Source organism: Rhamphochromis sp. 'chilingali' (assembly GCF_963969265.1).
Source record: "Rhamphochromis sp. 'chilingali' genome assembly, chromosome: 2".
NCBI lineage: Eukaryota > Metazoa > Chordata > Actinopteri > Cichliformes > Cichlidae > Rhamphochromis > Rhamphochromis sp. 'chilingali'.
The window spans coordinates 58,008,342-58,033,435 of record NC_137930.1 but is presented as its reverse complement, the minus strand read 5'-3'; the positions used below and the strand labels follow the sequence as shown (position 1 = coordinate 58,033,435).

The window sequence follows — 25,094 nt, the reverse complement described above, 5'->3', positions numbered from 1 at the left end:
GGGAGGAAAAAGCCCAGCATATCAAAATTACTCAGTTATGGTCAGATTTCATGATTTAACAATAACTGGGAGAGCTCCAAGGAGAAAACCACAGCCAACCAAAAAGAACACAGAGCCTCATCTCACATTTGCCAGAGAAACATCTTGGTGATCTTCAAGACTTTTGGGAAAATATTCTGCAGACTGACGAAACATAAGTCAAATTTTTGGGAATATTTTACTCCCGTAACATCTGGGGTAAAACTAACAGCATTTAATTAAAAGATCATTACACAAGCTGTCAAACATGGTGGTGATAGTTTTTGTTTGAGTTATCTTTGTATTAAAATTTGTTTAATGATCTAAAAGATGTAATTGTGGGGGGGAACAGCTGTTTACAGCACTTTATTTCTTAGTCTATTCCTATCTAAGCAGTGCTGTGAGGCTAAACATCTGTTATAAGGCTTTATTAACCTAACACGCTCACATGCTGATATTAACAACTTTTCCTACTGTTCTACTTAGCTGTAAACACACAGTACAGTTTGTGCTTATAGGGATATCATTCACTTTCCAGGTTTCTCATCACAATATTAATTCAGTTAAAATACCATGACCCAATGATACTGTGAAGTGGTGAACTGTCTTATGCTTAATTTATGCTACTAAATTTGCTGAGGTTATCTGCCTACAGAGAGCCTACGGAGAGGATTTTTCAACCACCGCAAACATATTTTCAAGCTGTTTTCCAAAATCTCACCTGTGACATTCACCAGGAATAGGAAAAATGTTTAAAAAAGAAAGAAAAAAGAAAGCGTACAGCATGAAAAGTCAAGATAGTGGCTGCAGTGGACACTAGACATTGTTTTTAACACTCAGTTTCACTTCAGCTCTTTGTGTTTTTATAATGTTGCTCTTCTTGACAGCTGTTTTAAGGACCTAGAGAAGCCAATAGACCGGTTGTACCACACGTTTTTGACACTACTGCCATCTGACAACAGACACTCTCTGCTGGTAGACGGGCTGTCCGTCTTCCTGTGCACAGACTGCCCACACACTACCCCTGCTGACCCATAATTTCCCCATTAACCAACACTGCAATACTGTGAATGAGTACTGACAAGCTGATGCTAGCAGTGATGTCACCAGAGATCAAGGAATGTCAAGGATATACAGACACTTGATGAATTAACCTTTAATGACCCCAAAAGAGTGGGACCCAAGGTAAATTTTGAGGTGACTAATTGAAGTGACACCTGGGAATGAAGGACGGCTTAAATATAACCGGTTATGTAATATATAAGTGGGTTTGCCATTCAATTAAAGCTTGAAATGTTCACCAGTGACGATCTAAAAAACAATGGACAGTGAGCAAAGTCTATAAATAGCATAAGAGACACAGTTACATGGCTATTAAAGTCTACCAAAGTATTTCCTGCACACTTCATTTCCTGTTTTTAATCTAACTGTTACTTCATGTTAAGCCTCAGGCTACTCACTCGGACATACGGGACATCCAGCCTTTGTAAAACAGATAAAACAACTTGTCAGTTTTCAAGTGTACGCATGTGCGTGTGTGACATAAAATAACAAATATTTAGTTGGAACAAACAGACAGTATACAATGACCGTTGAAATAGCACTCTGTTTGTTTGCATTTTTTAAGATGTTAAGCTAAGTGTGGAAATCTTTTCCCAAGGCCTCTGAGGCACACCCATATCCGACAGGGAGGGAAGCAGACAGGTGCCGGCGACACTTCTTTAAGCAGGAAAGCGCACAGATAGATTCACAGTGATCAAGCCTGATCAAGTCTGACTGTGAGTAAGGATAGACGACTGGCATAGTGGCTTGTTCGTGTCCAAAACACAGACAGAAAAGCAGTTTGACGTGTTCTGTGTTGCAGGAATAATTAAAAGGGTGTTGTGTGGGATTTATGGCCATGCACTGGTGCCAGTTTTAATGGGTCTTTGGCTAGCTAGAGACAGGGATTACAGGAATTCAGAGTAGTCAAACTTGCACACTGGAGTCCTCTAAAAAGCTCACAGTGGACAGCTATGATGACACTAAACATAATTTGAATGCTGGTTGGTTGAAATGTTGACTTGAGCAGGAAAGGAAACAACATCAAAGGTCACCACGAAGAAGAAGAACCTCAAACCATTAAAGCTCAAAAAGAGAAGTACAGACCCAGTTTTGGACACATATGAACTTCTGGTTTCACTTCACTAAAAAAATGTTATTTTTCTCTGTGACTTGTGTGTCCTACCTGACAGAAGCTAATCCTTGAGATGAGCCAAACAAGAGACATACTTTTGACACCGCCCCCACGTGACAGTGTACAGCTCCATCATGTAGACTACTTTGTGCAGCGCCTATGGACCACCAGCATGCTCATTTGTTCTTTATGCAAGCTAATCTCTCTTCCTATCACCCACTGTAACAAGACACGGCCAAGAACTGGCAGTTCTGCTTTCCATTACATTAGTTAGTTGCCAGCAGACAGGTAGGATGACTCACTTGCCACGCAAGTGCACTGGTGTCTGTCACTTTAGTGCACACAAGCTCACCTCCCCCGTCTCTTTAAATCTAACCATGTTGTCCATTCAGAAAATCTTTGAGGTGGAGTTCCTCTGTGTGACTCACTGTGCAGAACCAACTGGGTCAAATGAATAATGTGACCTTTGAGATGCTCCTCTGTGGAAAACCCATTTACATAAACCATTCATCTCCACACTGGTGTTTCCACCCTGTGCAAAATTAGTTAGGCAAACAATTGGCTGTTTGGTATAACTCACAGTACTATGAGCAACTTTGTGCCTCGCTTCACTGTTTGTCATCAGTGAGGGATTCCAGAAGCAGATGTGAACAAGATGAACTTTTGGCTTCACTTGTGTCACGTGACCTGAACAAGTTTGACTGTAGCTTTTGGTCTATGCGTGTGTGTCTGTGTGTCCCTTTCCCAGCAAAGAGACAGCAGGCTGACTTGAAACCACACCCAGTCCTCAGGCTTCAGGAGCAGACCAGCAAGCACTGACAGCTGTAACACGCTCTAGATAAGATCAGGCTCAGCTTTGAGTCGGCATAACTACTTCTGCTTGTAACAACTGCCCAGTAGATTGTGGCTTTAACGTATCAAACTTAAGCTAAAATTAAATCTGAACTGAACTGACCTTTTGCTTTTCCGTCTGAAATCTAGATGATGAAGTTGTTTTGGCGCCGCGAGCAGTATTTTGCCACTCAGGCCACTGTTTGAACTGTGCATGTCCTTCATCTAATCTCCCTGGATGTTTACCTTTTCCCCCTACTGCTAGCAGGCTTATCTCTCACATCGACAGCCTGGGTTGTAATATAGCACTGCCCTCATTTATATCTACTTCTGCTTTCTGTGGTCAGGCAGGGGGTATTTAGAGGGAGAGTAAATCTCCTAAACTGAAATGTTCTTTTATTGAATTTTAGGTAGACTGTTTATTTTAGAGCAGTAAGGCCTGGTAGAGTAACACTGGTACTGGATAAGGATTTATAATTCTTGTCTAGTTTTAATCTTACAGTGCTTATTTTCAGCTTTTTATTTATGGTTGCTGGTTATTGTGTTCCTCTTTTATCCCACTTTGATAGGCCCGGTTAACTTGGCACTGCATTTTTTCCCCTTAACTCTACTTTTGCTGTGGTGTGGTTTTTCACAGATTTATTATTCTGCAATTATGCAATTTATACCTAAAATATTATCTGAAGGCCACAAGAATGATCCTTGTGATGACGACTAAAAACAGTGGCGAAAGAAGTAATCAGAGTACATAATTTGGGAGTAAACAAACAAAGCCTATATATACACTCAGTGTTTCTCATCAAAGTAAACTGTGTGAATTCTTGAGGCCGGATTTCCAGATCCAGTTCCATAAGCCATCATTTGTTTTATTTTATTTTATTTTGTTGGATGCAATGCTAGGTAGCTTTGAGATCAGTCTCATCCATAGTTTATATTTCATAGTGCATCACCAAAACAGAGTGTAGTTTTAATTACTAATTGAAAATGTAATAGCAGAATTTGACTCACTGAAAAAACACAGTAAGAGTTTGTCTTAGTGGATGCACTGTGGGGATAATTAAACACATTAAGTCATGTCATTTGTAAGACGATTTCATAAAATTTGCATAATGACTGAAACTAGTACCACTGAACTCTCTGTGAATGGTACTCATGGCCATTGATCAGTGGGCTTTGATCAGTGGTTGATGATCAATGGTCATTAGAATTTGCATATTAATGATCAAGGAACTGACCTCCCAGCCCATTGTTCCTTCAGTCGTGCTAGTTTCAGTCATTATGCAAATGTACTGTTAATAAGATTGGGAAACCTGCAGTCAGCTGAGACTGAAGAAGTCACTTAGATGAGTGACGAAACATTTCTCCCACTGAAAATGCTACGTCCAGATGAATCAACTTTTGGGGAAACTATAGCTCTATTTTCTCTGTGACTGTCATCAGCCTTAAGCAACCACTCGCAGCCACTCTCCTTTTTACCTCATGTCCCTCATTTTTTGTGGACTAGCCTCTAGGCCTGTGTGGCTGGGGTCTTATAAATTCTTCATGGCCATATTAGTACGTTTTTTGTTATCACATTGCTCAGGTCCAAAACAAACACAGGAAATAGAAAAAAAAAAGATTAATTATAACTAAAACTTAAGCTTTCAAAAATTTATAAAAGGACAAAAAAATGATCAGCAAATGAACATTTGGCTGTGGCCTCTGAGATTATAAAATAGTGATTATTTTATTCATGTGTTTTTGTTATTACACTGTATTAATCCTCATCATCTCCGTAGCTAAAAACTGGTTTTTACCCAAACATTTCCACCTAAGGTAAAACTCTCTATATAAACTATATATCCCATTCCCGCTACAGAATACGGTTAACCATGGTACTCTTCTTGAGAGGGACGTCAATATCTGTACCTGCTGACCAACCCTCATATCTGAAATGTTACTCTCCTTGGTGTCAAAACATGATGCCTGCACTCAAACACCACACTGTTGGTCCACTGTGGCCTTAGGTATTGTATGCTGTGTTGAACAACCACCATATTACAACAAAAGCCTGTTTTCCAGTGTTTGCTGTGCAGGGGGACATGAAGGACCACACGTGAGACAGCTCTTCAGCCCCACCAGCACCTTTTTTTACCATCCATGCCTGCTGTCTACAAAACACACAGATGGAGAGGCACAGAGATTAGTGGAGCATGACTAGATGGCTGACCAAACCTGATTTTAAAAGCAGCTTGTGGTTAACTGTGCTGTATGTTAGCTGTGTGAAATTTAAATTAAGGGCATTAAGCCTTGTGAAGAGGTCAGCATGCTTCAGATGACGAGCATCTAAAAGACACGGTCTAAATTACTAAGGTTATTACTTCTTTCCTCTTTGTATGACAACCAAGTGATGCTGTCCAGAACTGCTATAACTGTTGCTGCTGATGTGGTCCGATGGCATGTCATATGCCAAACTTTGTTTAGTGGATACACTGGTCTTTGTTGCTTTGTATTCATAGCTGCTTTCAATCTTCCTCGTCGTTCTCTCAAACACAGAACCTGCCTCTGGGATCCTTTGACTTCCAGGACCACCCTGTCCCGCTCGTCATTTGTGGCTCACAAAAGACACTTCCTATTATGATTTTGCAACTTGACGTTCACATTTAAAACTCGGAAAATTACAGCTCTCCTGTGGAGTGAGCTCAAACAGGCTGATGAGGGAAAACACACAAGAGTGGCCACTTTACACGTATGTGTTCATTTGGAACTGCAGCAGAATGGAAGCAGATGGGATACTGGAGGGGGCAAGCTGTTTCTGACACTGCACACACATACACACTGCATAGGTGGGTTAATGTTTAAGGTACCATGCTCTCTGAAGGCTGAGGCAGAGAAGACAGTGTGCCTGTGCAAATCAGCTCATGCAGTGGTTGTCAGTAGAGAAATGTGCTGCTGCTGCTGTGAAAGGATGTGAGGTGACGAGTGCAGCCGAGGAGCTCAGAGGAGAGATCTGTAGGAGAGTGACAAGTGGCACTGGTGTGTGTGTGTGTGTCTGTGTGTTGAGGTGATGAAGAGGTACCGTCAGCGGGGATGTGGAGCATGACTCATCGCACTGAGACGTCAGCGCACCGTCATCACACGTCTGCTGAGGACGAACTCCCGCTGACGTCCTCGCTGCGAAATCAAAATCAGATGTGCAGTCCTCGAGCTTAAGGGATTAACTCAGCCTCATTACGAGATCTCATTATAAATGAAACAGTCTCTGTTGTTTGATAGCACTGATGGGATTAGCCGCACTCTGATAATGTTTCATATTGTTATTCCAGATGGTGAAGGACAAAACAAGTGAGCTCATGTGCCAAAACAATGCATTATCCGCAGAGGAAAACAAGTGTGTTTGCGAATATAATAGGAGCATAAATGGCTTGGAATTCTTTGCAAATGTGCTCGTCTGTGTTTGTTTTCTGAGAACTCTGTGATGAGAGGGACCTGTCCCTTTTCCACAGGCTCAGGTTGAGTAAAGCCAAGCCCTTCCTCTTAAGAAATCTGGATGTTTTAGTCATGATTAACGCTTCAGGTCTCATAGTCGACACAACGAGATGGAGGGAGAGACAAAGAGCCTGCAGACAAGGGCTGCTCCTCCATGACAACCTGACTAATAGGTCAGGAGTTCGGGGTGCTGCTTTTCATTCACAGGCTACACAGGGAGGCACAGCTGGCTGCTGGTAAAAAGAAGCTGTGGCTTTAATTGGTTAGATTATAGAGACACACTTATTGAGGCAGTCATATTTCTCCTGGACACCGAAGTGACAGTGAATAATGGCCATGACGTTGTTGTCTGATGTACACACAGCACACCTTCAGGAGAGTCAACATGCTTGCTCGTAAATGACTCTTTATTAAACACGTCGAACATGGAAAAAAAGGCACCAAGGCCAGGTGTAGCTGTGCACAGGTGCACGGGGGAGCAACAACCGCCGATTCAAAGTTACATCTTGTTTAATAATGAGTCGGGGGGAGCGTGATAGCTCCTGTCTGTTTGTTGTGCAAAACGATATTGCAGAAATGGTGACATTTTCTCGGCGGGCGTTATCTGGTTTCGGCACATGCACATTTGACAGTTCAGACTTAGAAGGGAAATTAATTTCTGATAGCTATCTCTTTATGACATTTATTCCGTGCCCAGAATGTCACACATAAAGCAACTAGAAGCTTGTGATCAAACATTAATGTTCACAAACACAGAGGGAGGCAAACAGGAGACCTCGTTGAATGGTAATTAACGTCTCACCCATATTTTATGCTCAAATCACATTTTCTGGGGGGGAAAAGGGAAGAAAAAGGAATTTTTCGATTTGAATGGAAGTTAAATCATCCAATCAGGAAGCATAAAACGCTCGGGCTCCGCTGAAGTGGGCAGACATTTATGTGAAGTGTAAGAGTAATGGAGGAGGAGGACTTTCATCTTTCAAAGAGCAGGATATTTTGGCTCCTTCCTCTGAATTTGTTGTGAGCTTTGAAGTTCCAGTGTGAAATCCAAAACTGGGAAATATTTGGTTTATATAATCAGTAGACATAATGTCTGCCCAAAGAAAGAACCTGGCTGCCATCGCTTCACATTAACATCTCAGTGGATCCACTGAAGCTAAATCTTAGAGCCTTGGGCTGCCTGAGAAATTGCCTCTTGACCGGAGCGTGCACACCTCCGAGATAGCTGCTTGTTCATATTGATTGATTATGGACTTAAGAGTCAATCCAGGGCTAAGATTTCTTCTGCAGATAACAGTGAGAGTGATTTAATAGATAATGACTTGCAGTGGTAAATTTCACAGGGAAACAGATTGCATCCTCCCCAACACTCAGCAAGAGCTCTGAGCCTTTTTTTAGGGGCTGGGGGTGGAGGGGAATAATTCATCTAGATGCTGCCACACATCAGATCCTCAAAGCTGAGAGATTTCAGATTATTGCATAAGGTAGAAACTGAAACTTCCTGCTCACCTGTGAGTCAGAGAAAAGGTGTTGTTTTTGTTGCAAAGCTTTGAACTTTCTTCACTCAGTCATTGACTGCAGAGAGCTGGAGCTCGCCGGTGTCCTATTGCGGGGCAAATTCGCTCTTAGATTTTAAGAGCAGATGGATTTTTATCAAAAATACATTTATTTTAATGGGTCAATATTTCATCAAATTTCTAATTCTTCACATTTGCTGCAAGGGTTTTCTTGCTTTAAGCTCCATTAACAGTTTGTTTAGAAAAACACACACACACAAAAACCATTTGTCAACTGAGATTTCAGCTGATGTTATCGTGGTCGATTCTTTCCACCACTGATTGCCGTCTTCTTTGATGATAAAGCCAGATATGTTTTAGGGAGGGCCTGCCATATGATTGAAGAGTGTCTTTCGGTTTCACAGTCAAATCTGTCCCATGCTTCTGGTGCCTGTTTTTAAAAAGTAAAAATGGCAAAGGTGAAAACTCGTAGCTTCAGGCTTTAAAAACTGGATTACATGAAACCCGTTGGTCCATTTTTATGCACATTCTTGACCACATTCCATTTACGTTAGGTACTTCCAGGATTCTTGTTATTTGGAGACTGACTCTCCTTACTGGTACACTTAGTGAAAACTATAAGTCACGCATACTGTTGTTACTTCCTGCTATGACACGATAACATTTCCTTGTATATGTTCCATGATGTGCAATAAGTTGTGGCTTTTGATGAATCTCTAAATCCACTGATCTGCTACACCAGCGGGATTACCTGAGTCCTGTTATTGTCTCACTCTTGTCCTGCACTAACCACTGCAACTCTGTGCTGTTTATGATGCTTGCTGGTTATCTCTCTCGTCATCTGTTTGCTCACCATGAATACTGAGTCAGTTCAAACAACTCTAAGCAATGAGTACATAAAAATAGTCCTCATCATTAAAGATTCACCATAACCCTGAGTAATTACTTGGCAGAGGAAGCATTCAGTATGAACATTATTAGTGGAAACTGAGATTCATGAGACCAGAAAACAATGTTCAAATCGTCTATTGAACAGTTTTGGTGTCCACTTTTGTCCAATTTTGCTTTGAATTGTTACAATTTGTCTCTCCTTAGCTGACTGCAGTGGCACCCAAGAAGTTTATGGTCTTGTCCTTTCAGAGATGTCCTTCTACAGTATGTGCCTTGGTTATTTGAGTTACCGTTGACCTCTGCTCTGAACTCTGACATTAATAATGTGTTTTTTGCTCAGAGAAATGACGCTCACTGGATATTAATCCTTTTTCATACCAATCTTTGTAAATCCTAGAGATGGTTGTTCAGGAAAATCCTAGTAGACCTGTCATTTCTGAACATCTCACATCTGCTCATTTAACTCATAGATGGTAAAAACATGGACGTAGCTTTTCTATAGGAGAAATGAAGCCAATGCAAAAGTGTTTTAGACTTTTTTAGGGCACCAGATGGTGGTCACAAAGGACTCTCAATTTATAGAAGTCTATTAAAAAACAGCTTTCTGTCTTGAACTCTGTAAAGACTTACCTTCTGAGTTCACTGACTAACTCAATCTTTTTGGTTATTTTTTAAGTCTATTTTGAAAATTTTAAGCTCTACTTGAGAGTGGAGGATTAGCTGTGGTATAAAACCGCACACTGATTGGCTACAAATTAGTCAGTCACAAGTCCGGAGCAAGCTCAGACCTGCTCTGTTTTTTTGCAACTGAGATGGCAATAAGGGAATTTTTTTCTCGAGGCTCCAAAATGGGACTTCAGGAAACAGTGGATGATGTCACGGTAGCTACATCCATCTTTCATACTGTGGTCAGGTCAGGCAATGACAGTGATACCATGTTCAACGTCACTTAAATGGCTCTTCTACCCCATTCTGATGCTCAGTTTGAACTTCAGCACATCATTTTGACACCTTTAATATATGCCTAAATGAACCGACCTGCTGCCATGCGATTGGCTGACGAGCAGCTGAACAGGCGTACCTAACAAAGTGACTTAAATAATGGTTTGGGTGAGTTGCAGAAAAAAGAGACGTCTCTTTTACTGTATAAAATGAAAATATTCCAGTATGCAGTAAATTTAAACATAAAAGCTGAAGACCTTTTTGTAGGACACACATTTTACTCACACTTGCACGGGTGGGACCTGAGAAAATCCTAAAAAAGAGATTTGCTGGCAAAAAAATCCAAAATGTAGCCAATGTTAATTTGCGTTAGATATCAAGGACACAACCTGGTTATTTTTTCACACGTTACAGTGTAACCAGTGGGATCTTCGCACGTAAACTGCACTGGATATACTGATGTTTGCATAGTTCTGTTGCACTCGCATCCTCGTGTCATTTTTACAGAAGGTACTAGTACTGACATTGACCCATGCCAGGCAGATAATTACAGGACGTACTGTACTTTCTCTACTTAATAAAGTTGTATAACCAAATGATCCTCTGGAGTCTCTCTGAAACGACTGGACAAGTACCCATCCCTATGATTAAAAATCCACTGTATGCCCTGCAGGTAGCCCAGAGCTGAGATGAGATTCATTTTAACAGGCCTAAGTAGAATGTGCTGTAGCTTATAAGGGGGCTTTCAAGGGGCTCAAGAACCAGTATGCAGACAGGAGATGTCTTTGATCCCTGTGAGCACAGTTTCATTGGTTCATTCTTGGAGGAGGAACTAAAAACAAACAGGAGAGTGCATGCGGCGGCAGCAGCTGAAAAGTCTTACACTGGTAGTTTGGTTTCTTGATCTCTGACTGTAATATGAGGCTGTTTTGCTGCAAATTAACTAGTGCGGCAGCAGGCGAGGAAAAACAGCTGCGACGTCTCACCACTGCCAGGATTATAGCTAAGCTTCTTTGCGTGGCTGTATTGATGCTGGCTGTCCATCCAAGAGTCAAAACAGGCACCGCACAGACATGTTTTCACCACCGGAAAAAATAAACAGCCTCATAAATCCTCGTGCATTTTGCATTATCATACCACCTGCACACTGCATTTATTACGGTATATTGGACGGTTGTAACCATAGGAACCAGGATGAGGCACATCGCCGTCCTTTCCATCATTTATGGAGCGCGTGACGTCAAAGTGACCACTATTTTTCCTCCGAGGGAGTTTTTCCTTTCATTCGGAGCAGCCAGGGGTCTGCGTGACAGATAACAGCATGAGTCAGCTGCACTATCAAACACCTTAATGAGGAAGTTTGCTAAGCCACATGAATCAAAGTCATCTATAATGAATTCATACTCGCCTCGTGACACAAGAGGGAAAAGCGCATCCTTATCTCACTCGCATTCACATGAGCACGAGAAGTGTGGAAACATTTCTGCTTTTAATCTGATCTGCAGGCCCATTATGACAAAGACAACCGTGTCACGCAAATGCCGCACAGTAAAGTCACTGCGCTTAGAAGCAGACAATGTCCTCATCACTGGAGATAACAGAAATGGGATATTCGTGGAATTTCTGCTGAGTATATCGGTGTTGTTGCTGTAACATTTCAGCATTTCATTCAGTATGTAAATTTTGTAAGAAAGTCTATTTAAGGCGTTAACTGCTTCTGTGACACCTAGAAATTTGATCCCTCACAGCCTCGGGCTCTGTCCTGCTGCTCCCACCCAGAAAACCTTCCTGTATGTCTTCTCGTTGCTCTAGTTTTGGTCAGGCCTGTAGAGTTATTTCTCCGCAACACGTTTTGAAAATGAGGAACAGATTAAAATCAGGCTTTTGTTTTTAAATAAACGTATAACTGTACAAATAACAAGATCCTTTATAATAAAAGTGATCGGCCACAATACAAGGGAGTCACAGCAATAATTTTTAGTTACTGTCTTAAACAGCCAGTCCAAATTACCATCAGCATAACAGATTACAAACACTTCCATCAGCAGGGTTAAGGAACAGAAACAAACAAATATGGAAACACAGGAACTTGGTCAATCAATCAATCAACGGCTTTCATAGCTTAAAAACAAACAAGTTATGTGACTTTTGTTTGCTATAAGAAACCTCTTGCATGATGAGATGGTGTCATTTGCCACTTCAGTCCAAATAAATGTCTTCATCACAACTTTCATGAGAGTTTGCACATCTAAACATCTTCTAACTTCATGCCATTATCATCGACTACAAAGGATGGGTTTAACTTCTGGCACGCGGCGATTTGTTGACAACATTTTTGAAGTCGTTTTTAATATTGCTTTGTAATCCATCGCCATTTCGATTCTCTTGAATGTAGACGTGACCAATTTAGAGGACAGGGTGCTGGTTAGCTAGCTAGCTTGGCAAGGTTAATCTGCAATTAACTTTGATATTATGTAAGATTATATCTATTCTTAGGGGAAAAAAGGGTTAAAACAAAGTGGGCCTATCAGAATCCACTTTGTTGTATTTAAAGTGTCTAAAAGAACAACAACGTGTCAGCAAGACAAAATATCACTCACCTTCCACTCAAAATGGCCGTGGCCTGAATAAAATTCCTCCTCCTTATACAAAACTAACAGTTTTATACGATTACTGATCCATACATTCTCCCACCCCATTACCTGCCTATGTGGCTTTTTCTCCCGTTGTTTGGTAGGAGGAGCTAAAGTGGCTCTTTTGATGTTGAAGGTTGCTGACCTCTGCCCTAAAGGATGCCCTACTTCATCCGGTTTTACTCTTAATAGGACCATAATTCATGAAATTAATATCATGGCGGAATAAATTAAAATACTAATAAAGTCAAAAACTCCTCAGAAAAGAGTTTGTAAAGCGAAAATTAATCTTATTTCGCAAAGAAATTTGACTTCTTTTTGAAAACGCAGATTTTTCTATGCGTTTGCACCTTTCGTCCACACATAAACTGCGTTTTCTGTCACTGAAAACGGAGATTTCTAAAAACGCGCCCAGGGTGGATATTTTCGAAAACTCATTTTTAGCATTTACGTGTCGACGAGAAAAACGGAGAAAACGCAGCGTCAAAGGTGTGCGCCTTTTTTGACGTCACACTGTGCGCCACGTTATTGTTTTGGTGAAATGCATTTCTACAATACTGTTAATTGTACTCTCTGCAGTGTTTAAATGCTTACATATACACACACAGTTACTGTCCCTCCACACATACAACTCGGTTCTGCTTCTATGCCCCAGCTTTGTTTACTTTTTCCCACCGAGGCTTCTAGACTTCTGATTGGCCAACATTTCTACACGGTTAGGAATATATCGCCACCTGTTGCTTTGGCATGTTCCTAGCAGTGTTTTCCTTCTGCGTTTACGTGTGGACGGGATTATTTTTTAAAACGAAAATGGAAAATCTCAGTTTTCAAAAATACCCGTGTACGTGTGGACATAGCCTTAATTCATAGAACACCAAATACACAGCAAAACTCGCTGGTTCAGACTACGTGGCTACAAATCTTGGGTGAATAGAGCGTAAAACAGACCAAAGAACCTTTAATAGTTAAATCTAACTTTTAGCTTTGTTTAGTTCTATAGAATACAGGTCCCCAACCCCCGGGCCTCGGACCGGTACCGTTCCGTGAGTCGTTTGGTACCGGGCCGCGAGAGTTGAGGCTCAGGTGTGAAATGTATGGTTTTTAGGTTTTTTTGCGTTATTGTGTTATCGTTTTTATCGTTAACTCGGTTTTCCTGGGTCTTTTCACGTGTGTTATGAATAAATCTTATTTTTTTCGGTACCGGTACTAGTTTTATTTTATTGTATTTATCCGCGACACCTTAAAGGTCGGTCCCTGAAAATATTGTTGGGCATAAACCGGTCCGTGGCGCAAAAAAGGTTGGGGACCGCTGCTATAGAAAGTACAAAAAATTTGCAATTGTTACACCATTACACTTCATTAATTAATTAATTAATTTATGACCCTAGTTTCTCCAACAGCAGCAGAGAGAGGCTGCCAGGAGTAAGCGGAGGGGGGTGTTGACTCTGCAGCTCACTTTTTAGGAAGTTGACCTGGGCTGTAGTTACAGGTTCGGGTTTCACTGGGATCTTGCAGCGAGGCCGCACCCCGTCCAACAGGCTCTGCTTCCTGTTTGCACTAAAAGGACCCTTGGGGCTCATTGGCTAAACTCTAGTGATGGGATTTCCGGCTCTTTTTAGAGATCCGGCTCTTTCGGTTCGGCTCACTAAAAAGAGCCGGCTCTTTCGGCTCCGAACCGGCTCTTCAGGTTGTTTTGTTGCTTTAATTAATTTATTATTAACAATAATATAAAATTATGCACAAAAGGAATTACTAACGTAAAAACAAGTGGTTTTATTTATATATGTTTATATATAAATATATGCGGTGGCCCCTAGAGACAAAACACGTACAAACTCCAAAACACATTTCTAGCATGAACTGAACTTCCAAAGCAGAGCTACTAGATCACTTAAATTACACAATTGAAAGCATGTGTGTATTGTTTGTGTATTTATACACAGGCACTCATATATATATTCAAATAATTTAAAAAAAAAGTTCATTTACCTGTTATTACCACACACCAAATTCGGTCGTTGGTACTTGCTGGCTTGTGTAGCCACAAGATAACAAAGGCTCAACACTGCGCCCAGCATCCTGGAGCACTTCTGTTGTCTTTTGTACGTGTTTTGAGTTTTTATGTGCTTCTGAGTTTTTATATGCTTCTGAGTTTTTACGTGCTTCGGAGTTTGTACGTGTTTTTACGTGTTTTGGAGTTTTTACGTGTTTTGGAGTTTGTACGTGTTTTTACGTGTTTTGGAGTTTGTACATGCTTCAGAGTTCGTACGTGATTTGAAGTTTGTATGTGCTTTGTCTCTAGGGGCCACCGTAAATATACTTTTATTTATTCACTCCACATAAAATGTAATAAATAAATCATATAATACAAAAATCAACTATTCACATTTCAAGTTTTAACTATTTAAATTTTCAGCTTTTTCCTTTCACAAATTTAAAGTGAAAAGAACACAAAACACTGCAAACCACAACACAATTAAATATAAATTATAATATGAAAACTAAAAGAACATGCATATTCTCTGTCATATGGACCTGCATGAATAAACTTTCTCAATCCTTTATCATCTGCAACCGAAAATAGTTGTGGATGATTACTATACCTTTCTAATGTTGTTGTCCCTGCCTCGCTTTCTCTCTCTCTGTTCCTGTGCTACTGAGTGTAACTACCGCCCCTCCCCCCTCTGCCCAGCGTAAAGCACAAGACTCGCGTGCAGAGTGAAGCGGAAAAAAAGTGCGAGAGAGAGGCTGAGAGAAAGAAAAAAAAAAAAAAAACCCACGTGACGGCTCGCGATAAGGATCCGGCTCGCGTCGTTCACGTCAAAGAGTCGGCTCTAAGAGCCATTTCGTTCGCGAACGACCCATCACTACTAAACTCGGCGTAGTAGCACACTGGTGTGGTGCTAATCATCAGTGACCCGTATGACACTTTAAACCTTATAGATCTGTCAGCAGCCTGTGTTCTCAGATTACTCTCAACATCTCGAAAGTCATGTTTATTTTGTTTAATGCCCGAGCCTGTGCGCGACTTCAGTTTCATTCGCAGGGTAGCACATCACTTGGAGTTAGTCGAGTGTTGATGTGGCACATTCGGTTTCCACAGTTGACGTTGAAGCAGCTGTGTGGCTGCAGCGATTAATAAGAGATGAATCATCACTTCCCAAATATTGTGTCTCATCCTTTGTGAGTCATGAGCAGCAAAGTGTTTCTTCTGTCTGAGAAAATTGATCTCTAATGACACATGAGTGAGAGGTTTTAACTCTGAACAAAATGTTCGATTCAATGTGGATCTCTTTGTAGGCCAAACAAAATAACTTCTTTCTTTCTTAAATGAGATACTTAGGTTTATTTTCTATTCTCGGTAGAAACTAATCCAAATCTCTTGTAAAGTAGAAAAAATATGTGAAGCAGCTTGAGCTAATTCTGTGATAGGCTATTTATAGTTTTAAGAACACTTTGCTGTTTACTGTACTATGCACTGATTTGCAAGTCTATTCAGTATAGAGCACTCAAAAGTCCACGCTACATAATGATGGATTATAATAATGATGCACATAATGATAAACTGATTCTCAGTCACTGCTCACTGTAACATTTATGTTTATCATTATCGTCCGCAGTGGTTCTCAAACTCAAAGCTTTATAATCCACTTTATTAGATACACTGTGCTTGTACTGAAGCCTTAATTCTTCGTGGCAAAGATTCAACAAGATGCTGAAAACATTCCTCCGAGATTTTGGTTGACATTGAATTAATAGGGTCTGTAAATCCATGGTCAGAATCTCCCATTCCAGTATACCAAAGGTGTTGGATTGAGATCTGGTGGCATTTTAGTGCTATATTTGGCTAGAAAGCCATACTTATTGTAATAAACTAATGAGACTCAGACTTTAAAAACAGATTATAAATTCTGAGTCTTCATGGTGACTAAAAGAAGTTTAGTTGGATGTACTTTCAGATTGTGGTGGTTAATCAGTGGATTCAGGGGTGAATTCCCACAGATCCCCTTTAATCTGGAACCGGGCACGTTAAGGTCGGAGTTTGCCGGTCTCTCCGTGAGTTATTGTTATATGTCAGGCGCTATTACATAACACACAGTCTGGAGATTGTGTAATATTTTTAGATAAGAGCAGAGAGAAGCAGCTACAGTAAGCGTACAGACAGTTACAGTATGTGCGGTGCAAACTGATGGTGTTACATTCTTCCTATGCCTGCAACACACATGGCGTGAGCGGGATATGATTAGAAAGACCAACATTACAAAATGCAACACAGGCCATGTGTTTTTCAAAAGCTCAACTTCTGTCTCTGCCGTTGCTCTCGGACACCTGCTGCACAATTCAGCTCTGTGCAGCAGTATGCAAAAACAGCTCATTGAGGTTAAATAATTAAAAGAGACTTCTAAAAGAGTTTTTTGAGATGTGAGGGCGGGGATCTGGCTCGAGTTTCTGAGGGCTTGGCTCAGATGCTGGTTTTACACTCCTGTGTGTCCTGCGATAGTGGATGAGGTCTCCAGAGAGGGGAGGTGAAAGGGTAATCCGATCCCACCTGCTGACACAGCCTTCCAGGATAAGGCCGAGGATACAACTACAGGTCCGTTAGACAAAAAGAAACTGTGCCACTGACACAACCGGTGTGAATATTTAATAACCTAATTTTAAAGAAACCCTTGTATTATCACTTTGCAGTAAACAGAGGCTGAATGGGGGTCTGCAGGAACACCTTTGTGTTGTGATCTTAATTAAATACTTTTGCTTTTGGTGTTAGTTTCTATTATTGTTTCATCGCTTGTCGTATTGCAGTCGTTTCAGAGTGAACCTTTAAAAACGTAGCCTTCTGTCTTGGCTCTCTCTGTCTCTTTTTCTGCCTCTCTCTCTCTCTCTCTCTCTCTCTCTCTCTCACACACACACACACACACACACACACGCACACACACGCACGCACATGCACACACACCCCATCTGAATCAGAGCTTCCACACAGAAACTGATAATGGGCCATTGTGTGCAACGTGGTCACAGGAGCCAGATGATTGAGAACCAAATTAACTTTCCTTCTGAGTGACTCTTGAGTGAACTGAACACATTGACAGCTCCAGAGTTCACACCAGTGTCGAATTCTGGTCTGTTTAAGTGAACCGGGGTCTCTCAGGCATCTTTAAAGTTGTTGCTTTTAAGGTCTATGACCTGTTGGATACAGTGAAATTTAACACACGCTGTACTGATAGCGTACCAGCACAGAGAGAGGCATAAATATCAAGTCAAATATCAGAAAAGTGATGACAGTTATTTACTACTTTGTGTTCATTTATTATAAACTCTAGTGTTCAAAAGAGGTTATAATAAATGAACACAAACTGGTAAAACTTGCAACAAAAAAGATACCAGACTGATCGTCACTTTAATTCTGTAAAACCTGAATCATTAACTAGTTGCCTGAAAATTCTAATTTTTTGAAACTGAAGTGTTTTTGGAATTAAATTTGTATAACTTTTGCTCAAAAGTTTATTCAAGTTTTTCAGGTGTCAAAAACTCACAAAACGTCATGTATCAAATATGTCACACTTGGGCCTACGGGGTTAGGGAATTTACCATGTGACCAAAAGTGCCGTATAAGTACCAGCGTGAACTGAAAATCTTGTAAAAAAAAAAATCTTTCTAGCTGTGTCTGTGTCTTTAAATTTAAGAGCAGCATTAGGGGATGAGAAGTGATGCTTTTGTTCTTGTTGGAGAGTTTGCTATAAAGATAAAACACAAGCAGTGACGTGACTAAATAATCCTGGAAGCTAAGCACCAGCTATCAGTTCAATAACTAGGTCACAGAAACTTTCCTTGAGACTAACGTGTCCAAGATCGCGCCACCTTTTCATTCACAGTGAAATTCATCCAGATTAAAGCTCTCTAAGGCTAAAATGTTTTAAAGCCGAGTAGTGCCATACTGTGGTCTGGGAAGTGCAAGTTCAGCCACGTTTTCCTGAAGCACATCCCTCTACACTCATGGTATTCCCTCTGGGACTTTATCAGCGCTCCAAGCTCATCGATCTTATTGCCCAATACCTCACAGCCCTCATGATGATAGCTGGAATGGACGATTTATATTTCTTCCTCTTTGTTCTCTGCTTAGATCCAGCTCTGCAGCCCCATTATTTCCTCCCTGGCTCATCAGGGATAACAGTACTCATTCCATTCAGGATTACTGATGTACTCAGTGCCATCAGTTGGTCTCATGTAGAAACAATTCCACTGGGAAAAAGGAGCAAGAAAAAAAGGCACACAAAGTAATACAGTTATAAGACCTTAATAACAGTTAAGACAATAGCTTAAGAACACACACAAGCTGGGGCAATCGTGTCTCAAGAGTTGGGAGTTCGCCTTGTAATCGGAAGGTTGCCGGTTCAAGCCCCCAGCTCGGACAGTCTTGGTTGTTGTGTCCTTGGGCAAGACACTTCACCCGTTGCCTACTGGTGGTGGTCAGTGCGCCCCAGGGTGGCTGTGGCTACAATGTAGCTTGCCATCACCAGTGTGTGTGAATGGGTGGATGACTGGATGTGTAAAGTGCTTTGGGGTCCTTAGGGACTAGTAAATACAAATACAGGCCATTTACAAGCTGCTGCCATCCTCTGGCCCCCAAATACTGACTGTGTTTGTTTTTGTGTTTATGTGCAGAGAGCCTGATATTCCAGCCTGGGCTCCTTTACTCTACCAGCTGCAGCTGCTGGACTTCAGAGAGAAACCGGACCCATTAACTCTGCCCATTGCAGACCGCATCCGCATCGGCAACCAGAAACGAGAGACAGGGAATTTTCATTTCCAGAGGGAGGAATACAGCTTGGCTGCCCGGGCCTATTGCGTGGCTCTGGATGTGCTGACCACACGCAGCAAAGGTAATACTCCCTTACTTTTGACTGTGCCAAGGATGCTTTGGCAGAGACAAAGAAACACACACAGAGAAAACACAAACCAGGGCACATAAAACACAGACTAAGAGACCTGAGACACCTTATTGCCACATCAGCCGGGGATGACATAACAGGTTAGCGCTCTCCTCACTTCTGCCATCACACTAATCGCTTCAGCACGATGTAGCGCCACGTCTATCTGAGCCTGGGGCTGTGATCGTTTTTTTGGGCTTACTTCTTTTGCATAATCAAAGCTAATCAATGGTCTTATTTTTTCTACTTACTTAATCACTTTGATCATTGATGAGGCAGGGTCGGGCCAAGAGGGAAATGTGACTGAACATGTCAGCAAAGAGAAAAACATGCACTGCTTCATAATGCAACAATGACAGCAGACCGGTGAGACAAGTCACCATGGCACTGAAGAGAGGAGTTTATCAGGGCATCGAGATCATGTAATTAGTGGATGAGAAGATGACCAGCAAAAGGGAAAACACAGACCTTATCTCTTACTTGTGTCATTCGGAGCCTAACACACAAAAACCAGCTCGGCACACACGAAGATTTAAAATCAATATAATCAATTAACTGGTAATTACGTAAGAATAAATATGCTCTTGCAAAATATTAGAAATGCAAAACTAAATTAATTTTGTGTCATTTTTTTTTAAGTAAGAACTTTTAAGTTTACTGCGTGGATGGATGAAACATGGTCATTTGAGCTGAAGTGTCCTATTAAATGTGGAAAAAGGGAATATTTTCACTTCTATGTCAAACGCTGTTCAGCTTTTAAAGAAGGAAAAAAAAGAATAGTGTTTGGTTTGAAGAGGAAATGTCGTTTGAGTTTGAGGTTTTCAAGCTCAATATTTAGGCTTTTTAAAAAACGAATTTAATAAGTAACAAAATATTATTAAATAATTAATTTATGGGAGAAGAGCGTCAAATGAAGTAAAACTCGAGCAGATGACCGTCTAAATTATTTGTAGCACATTGATACCAACACTGATATTGTTTTCGGATCGACACTAGTTCGATAGAATCAATACTTTGATTCTATCCTCTAAGTTCAGTATGTAGCCCACACAAGTTGGAGCTGGAGTTTTAGAAACCGGCGCATTTGCATAGCAGGTCTCCAAAAAACACAGTTTCAAAATACATGAGTTAGAATTTGGTAAATGTACGATGATACACACACACACACAAAAGCCACATAAGCTGCTTTTATATGTTAAAATATCATTATTGGTATTGGTATCAGCAATACTGGCCCTGCATTTACTTGATATCGGATCAATGCCAAAATTTGCAGGACTGCACATCATTATTATACATTCAGTTTACAACAAAATAGAGAACCTAATAACTTTGTATAAAACACTGCAAAACACTATGATCCCCATGTTTTGGCTTAAATATTTGCAGTTAACTGGAGACCAAACAGTTGTTTCATACCTTGTCCGAGCACAATGAAGTGCAGTGCGTGTTGTTAGTGTGGCCGCTGCTTGATGCGTCCAGGTGCTGTTTAAAAAGGTGAGCCCAAGCGCCTTTCACTTGGACTCGAGCACAGCATCCACGTAGTGTGATGCCTATTTCATATCACACTGCTTTCAATGCTTCCTCAGCTTTCCTGTGTTGAAAATGCTTTGTTAAGTAATTAACATATATGTGGGGACAGTGTGTCACTGCTTCCCCAATTAAGCCACAAAATGCATAAAATTATGAACCCCTTTTTCTCTGTAACAGCGCTTTTCAAGAGCAGGTGTGCACATAAAGAGGGAGAGGAGCGAGTGCTGAGACAAACTGAAGTGTTTTAGGGTCTGGGTCATCAGGGGCAGTGTGAGCGTGGGGATGGGTGGCCTATAGTCTGTGATAGTTATTGCTATGATGTGAGTTGCATGAAAATGAAATAGTGGTTGAACAGTTAACACTGAGACACTGACACAGACTCGTATTTTGAATTAGCTTGTGAAAAATGGGTCCATGCATGAGAGTCATCGGTCCTCTTTATTGTCAGATCACATTTAAAATAACTGATTTTGATTTAATTCTTTGCAAATTGCCACATCACAATCCTGACATGCAAATATTTGGTTAGCTATTGTCATGTTGCAAATCGATTAGCCATTTGGGCACAGCATGTATTATGCTTCATTCAGTAAAACTAAGTTGCATGTTTTTCACGATTGACAGCCAAAGCACTCTTTGGCAAAAGATCAGCTTAATGGATGCAAAAGTTGGTTGTTTTTTTCCCCCTGTTTATGCGTGATGTACATAATTTCCTAAACATAACTGTCTTATTTCTGATAAGTTTTTGTTTTTAAAGGCAAAAACAGGCGCAGTAAATCCAAGACGTTTGTTCAACTTGCTCAGGCGCATTTGCGTGGCACATTCACAAAAATGTAGCCCCTAAGCTGCTAACATTTATCACCCATCATGCTCAGGGCCAGCAGTAAAATCCCTTTGCACTAACCAGTGCTCATTACTTCAGTCACTGCTTAAGCCAGTTGGACATCTTTGAGCCTAATGGTAAAACCATGCAGGACAACGATAAAGCATCCAGCTGAATGCAAAAATAGCACTAAATAGCACCGAGTTTCTCCCTGACAGTCAAGATATTAGATAGGCAGTCATTCACCCTCACGTTTACATCTATTGTTAGTTTACAGCTGCCAATTAACCCTACATGCATGTTTTTGGGCTGTGGGATCAATTCAATCTAATGATTGTAAAGCTACAGTTGAAGCAGAAGGGTATGTTATAAGCCATGCGTCTCTCCCTGTGCAGATGGTAATGATGTTGGTGTGAAGGAAGAGGAGGAGGAGGTGCAGGACTACCGTGTGAAGTGTTTGAACAACCTGGCGACCACTCAAGTCAGACTGGAGCAGTTTGACGAGGCTCTGCACACCAGCCGAGACGTTCTGACCCTCGAGCCAAACAACGTCAAGGCCCTCTTCAGGGTAGGAAAGGTGAGGATGTATAGACAGTGTGTAGCATCTAATTTGAATCTCGCAACCTATAATTTTAAGGTGGTTTCCTGGAAGGAAGAGGAGTTTGTTAATATAGTTAGCTTTTTATTATTTTTGTGGGTAAATAATAGTAGGTACAATATTGCTATCTTCCTCTCTGTCAGTTTTTGATTTATGCTTCCTCCAGCTCTGCTCACACTGCAGGGTTTCTAATCTCTTTCAGCTCCTGTCTGACAAGAGCGAATACAAAGAGGCTATGGAAGTGCTAAAAAAGGCCTTGAAACTGGAGCCAGCCACCAAGGTGAGATGATATGGGTGAGCAGGTCCTTCTTCCAAGGCTGCCTGTGAATCCCTCCCACATAAAAAAAAAAGAATGAAAAAACAGGGGAGAGGTCGCTCCAAAATTATTCCTGGCTGCCAATACGCTCCAGTCGGTCTAAATGATGTGTTTTTATTTTAAAAAGGACCTCTCGAATGTGCCATTATTGAGGTTAAAAATCTCTGCATATTATAATTTCAAGGGTAAAGACAGAGTCGAGTGCTGTTGTTAAACTTGCACTTGCACAGCGAATGAATAAATAATTTCCAGGCCTCGTGCAATTATTCAGAAAAATTCAGCTCCGTACTAAACGCTCAACATGTGTTAAAATATTTTTACATTATTACATTATAAACGATCAACCATCAAACAGCACGGGCTCATATAATAGCAGCGCTCTGAGGCTATACTTGAGCAAAATTGCGCTTTGGGCAATAAGCTGATATCGCCATGCCAACGTGCAACAACGCAACTGATTTATTTAATCCCAACATGCACAGTTGGGCTTATCTTAAATAAATATAAACAAATGTAAGAAAAATCTTTGGTTGATAACAAAAAAAATGGTTTCCGCTTTATTTAAATTGACAATATTTTTTTAAATGCCTATAAAATCTCCAGTTTTTTAATACATGAAAACATTTGACCCTGGATACGGGATAAATTACCATCTCTCACATTCACACAAATGGACATAACCGCTTTATTTTGAATATTAAAGTTTAGAAGCTTTTAAATAAATTTGCTCCACATCAGCCTGAAGGAACCCTGGTGAACTCTTTGTGTTGAGGCCTGTACCATCTTGTTTTTGTGGTTTGTTTAATCTGCCAAATCCTCCACAGAGGCTCATGCAAACTGCACATCTGGCAGTCCACAGATGTGACCACATCACTAAGTGCTTTCTTGCAATCTTGGCAAAAATACCACATACATACATAACTTACATTTTTGTAATGCGGAGAGAGTAACCAAGTCCTCCTTTTCAGCTACAGCAGAGAAATGTACAAATGCTGCAAAGATTTGAATTAATCCTAGTTTATGGTCATTGCTTACTCCAGCACCGCAGGATCTGATCTACAGAGTTTGAGTACATTTCTGCCAATGTTACAGTGACCTGATCTATAGGGCGCACTGCCACAGTCACAAATATGCCTGGTCTTGTCTAGACAAAACGAAAATATCTGCTGCTTTGGTAATTACACGCTTGTCCCAGCAGTGGATGAAATGCTTTAGAGAAACCTGATTTAGCTGCTCTGTGAGAAAGTTGGTGCACTGCACTCTGTAGTGGTGGGTCACCCAAAAAAAAAAAAAAAAATCAGAAATTCCACTGAAAATAAGAAAAATGGCTTACTTTTTATGGCGAGCTACAGTTTTCCGATGATAAATCTGCCATTTAAAAAATATAAAAGGTCCTCTGTGTGAAATTTGGTTACAAGTGCAAAGCTGTTAGTATAAAGTTTAAAATGTGACTTTCATAATTCCCTGGTCTTTAGCATAAAGGTCTACTTTACTTTCAGATCTCTGCTTTCACCTGCTGGACACTTTTAAAACTGCACCTTCACCCTTTGAGCGTTTCATTTTTATTTACTAGAAGCATCTTCCTCCCCCCCTTACAGGCAATCCATGTTGAGTTATCTAAACTTGTCAAAAGGCAGTCTGGAGGCAAAGAAACCCAAGAGTGGAAACCCAAACCAGCAGAGATGCTTGGAGACAATATTGCACCTTTCCTGATCCCATCAAAGAAGAAGCCATCTGTAAGCTGTGATTATATCTACTACTTTTTTTTTTTTTTTTTTAATTGTGATTGCCACGAATCTGGCATTGACTGGAACTACCGTGGTGTTTTTGTTGTGTTTTAGGGAATTTCCTGGAAATTTATACTTGGAGCTCTGGTGGTGGCTCTGGGCAGTTTGGTGACGTCAATGATTTTGACTGCAAGAAACTGAAATCCTCTGCTGGAAGTAGTTCGAAGATCATCATCTTCATATGCAGGAGCAGAGTTTGGTCTCGAGTCATCTAATAAGTTTATATGAAAAGAGTTTTCTGCTGTTGATTCAACACGACAGCACTGGAGCCTGAACTAAAAAGCTCTCGTCTGGAAAACGAATAATAAAACAGAGTTCTCAGTAGGTTTCTGCTGATCGATACGACAGAAGCTTCTCAGCTTTCCAGTTCTGTCTGTTTCACTTGGAAAAAGGATTACGTTTCTCTTTGTTATAAATAATGGGGCCTGGAAAATGTTCCGCTATCACAGATGTTCAACAAAAAAACCCCAAAAAATTAGTGGATGTGAGACTTTTGTAAAGAAAAAACCCAGTTACAAGCAGTTTTATTTACACACAGATAAATCCTTCAATTAGTACAAGCGATAAACCCGCAATGTAGTATTGCTTACAGTGACGATGAAAACAAAAAAATTTAATATTTTTCCCCC

The 25,094-nt window shown here is 40.7% G+C and overlaps 1 protein-coding gene across 1 annotated transcript in view; it reads left to right on the top strand.

Moving 5' to 3' along the window:
• The window catches only part of fkbp16 (FKBP prolyl isomerase 16), a 34,713-nt gene extending 10,060 nt beyond the window's left edge, over positions 1–24,653 (top strand). Inside the window, exons 4-8 of the mRNA XM_080874242.1 lie at positions 19,143–19,360; positions 22,160–22,341; positions 22,565–22,642; positions 24,277–24,414; positions 24,520–24,653. Coding sequence (XP_080730368.1) covers positions 19,143–19,360; positions 22,160–22,341; positions 22,565–22,642; positions 24,277–24,414; positions 24,520–24,606 — 703 coding nt within the window. The 3' untranslated portion in view covers positions 24,607–24,653. The remainder of the gene's footprint in view (positions 1–19,142; positions 19,361–22,159; positions 22,342–22,564; positions 22,643–24,276; positions 24,415–24,519) is intronic.
• Positions 24,654–25,094: the final 441 nt, after the last annotated feature.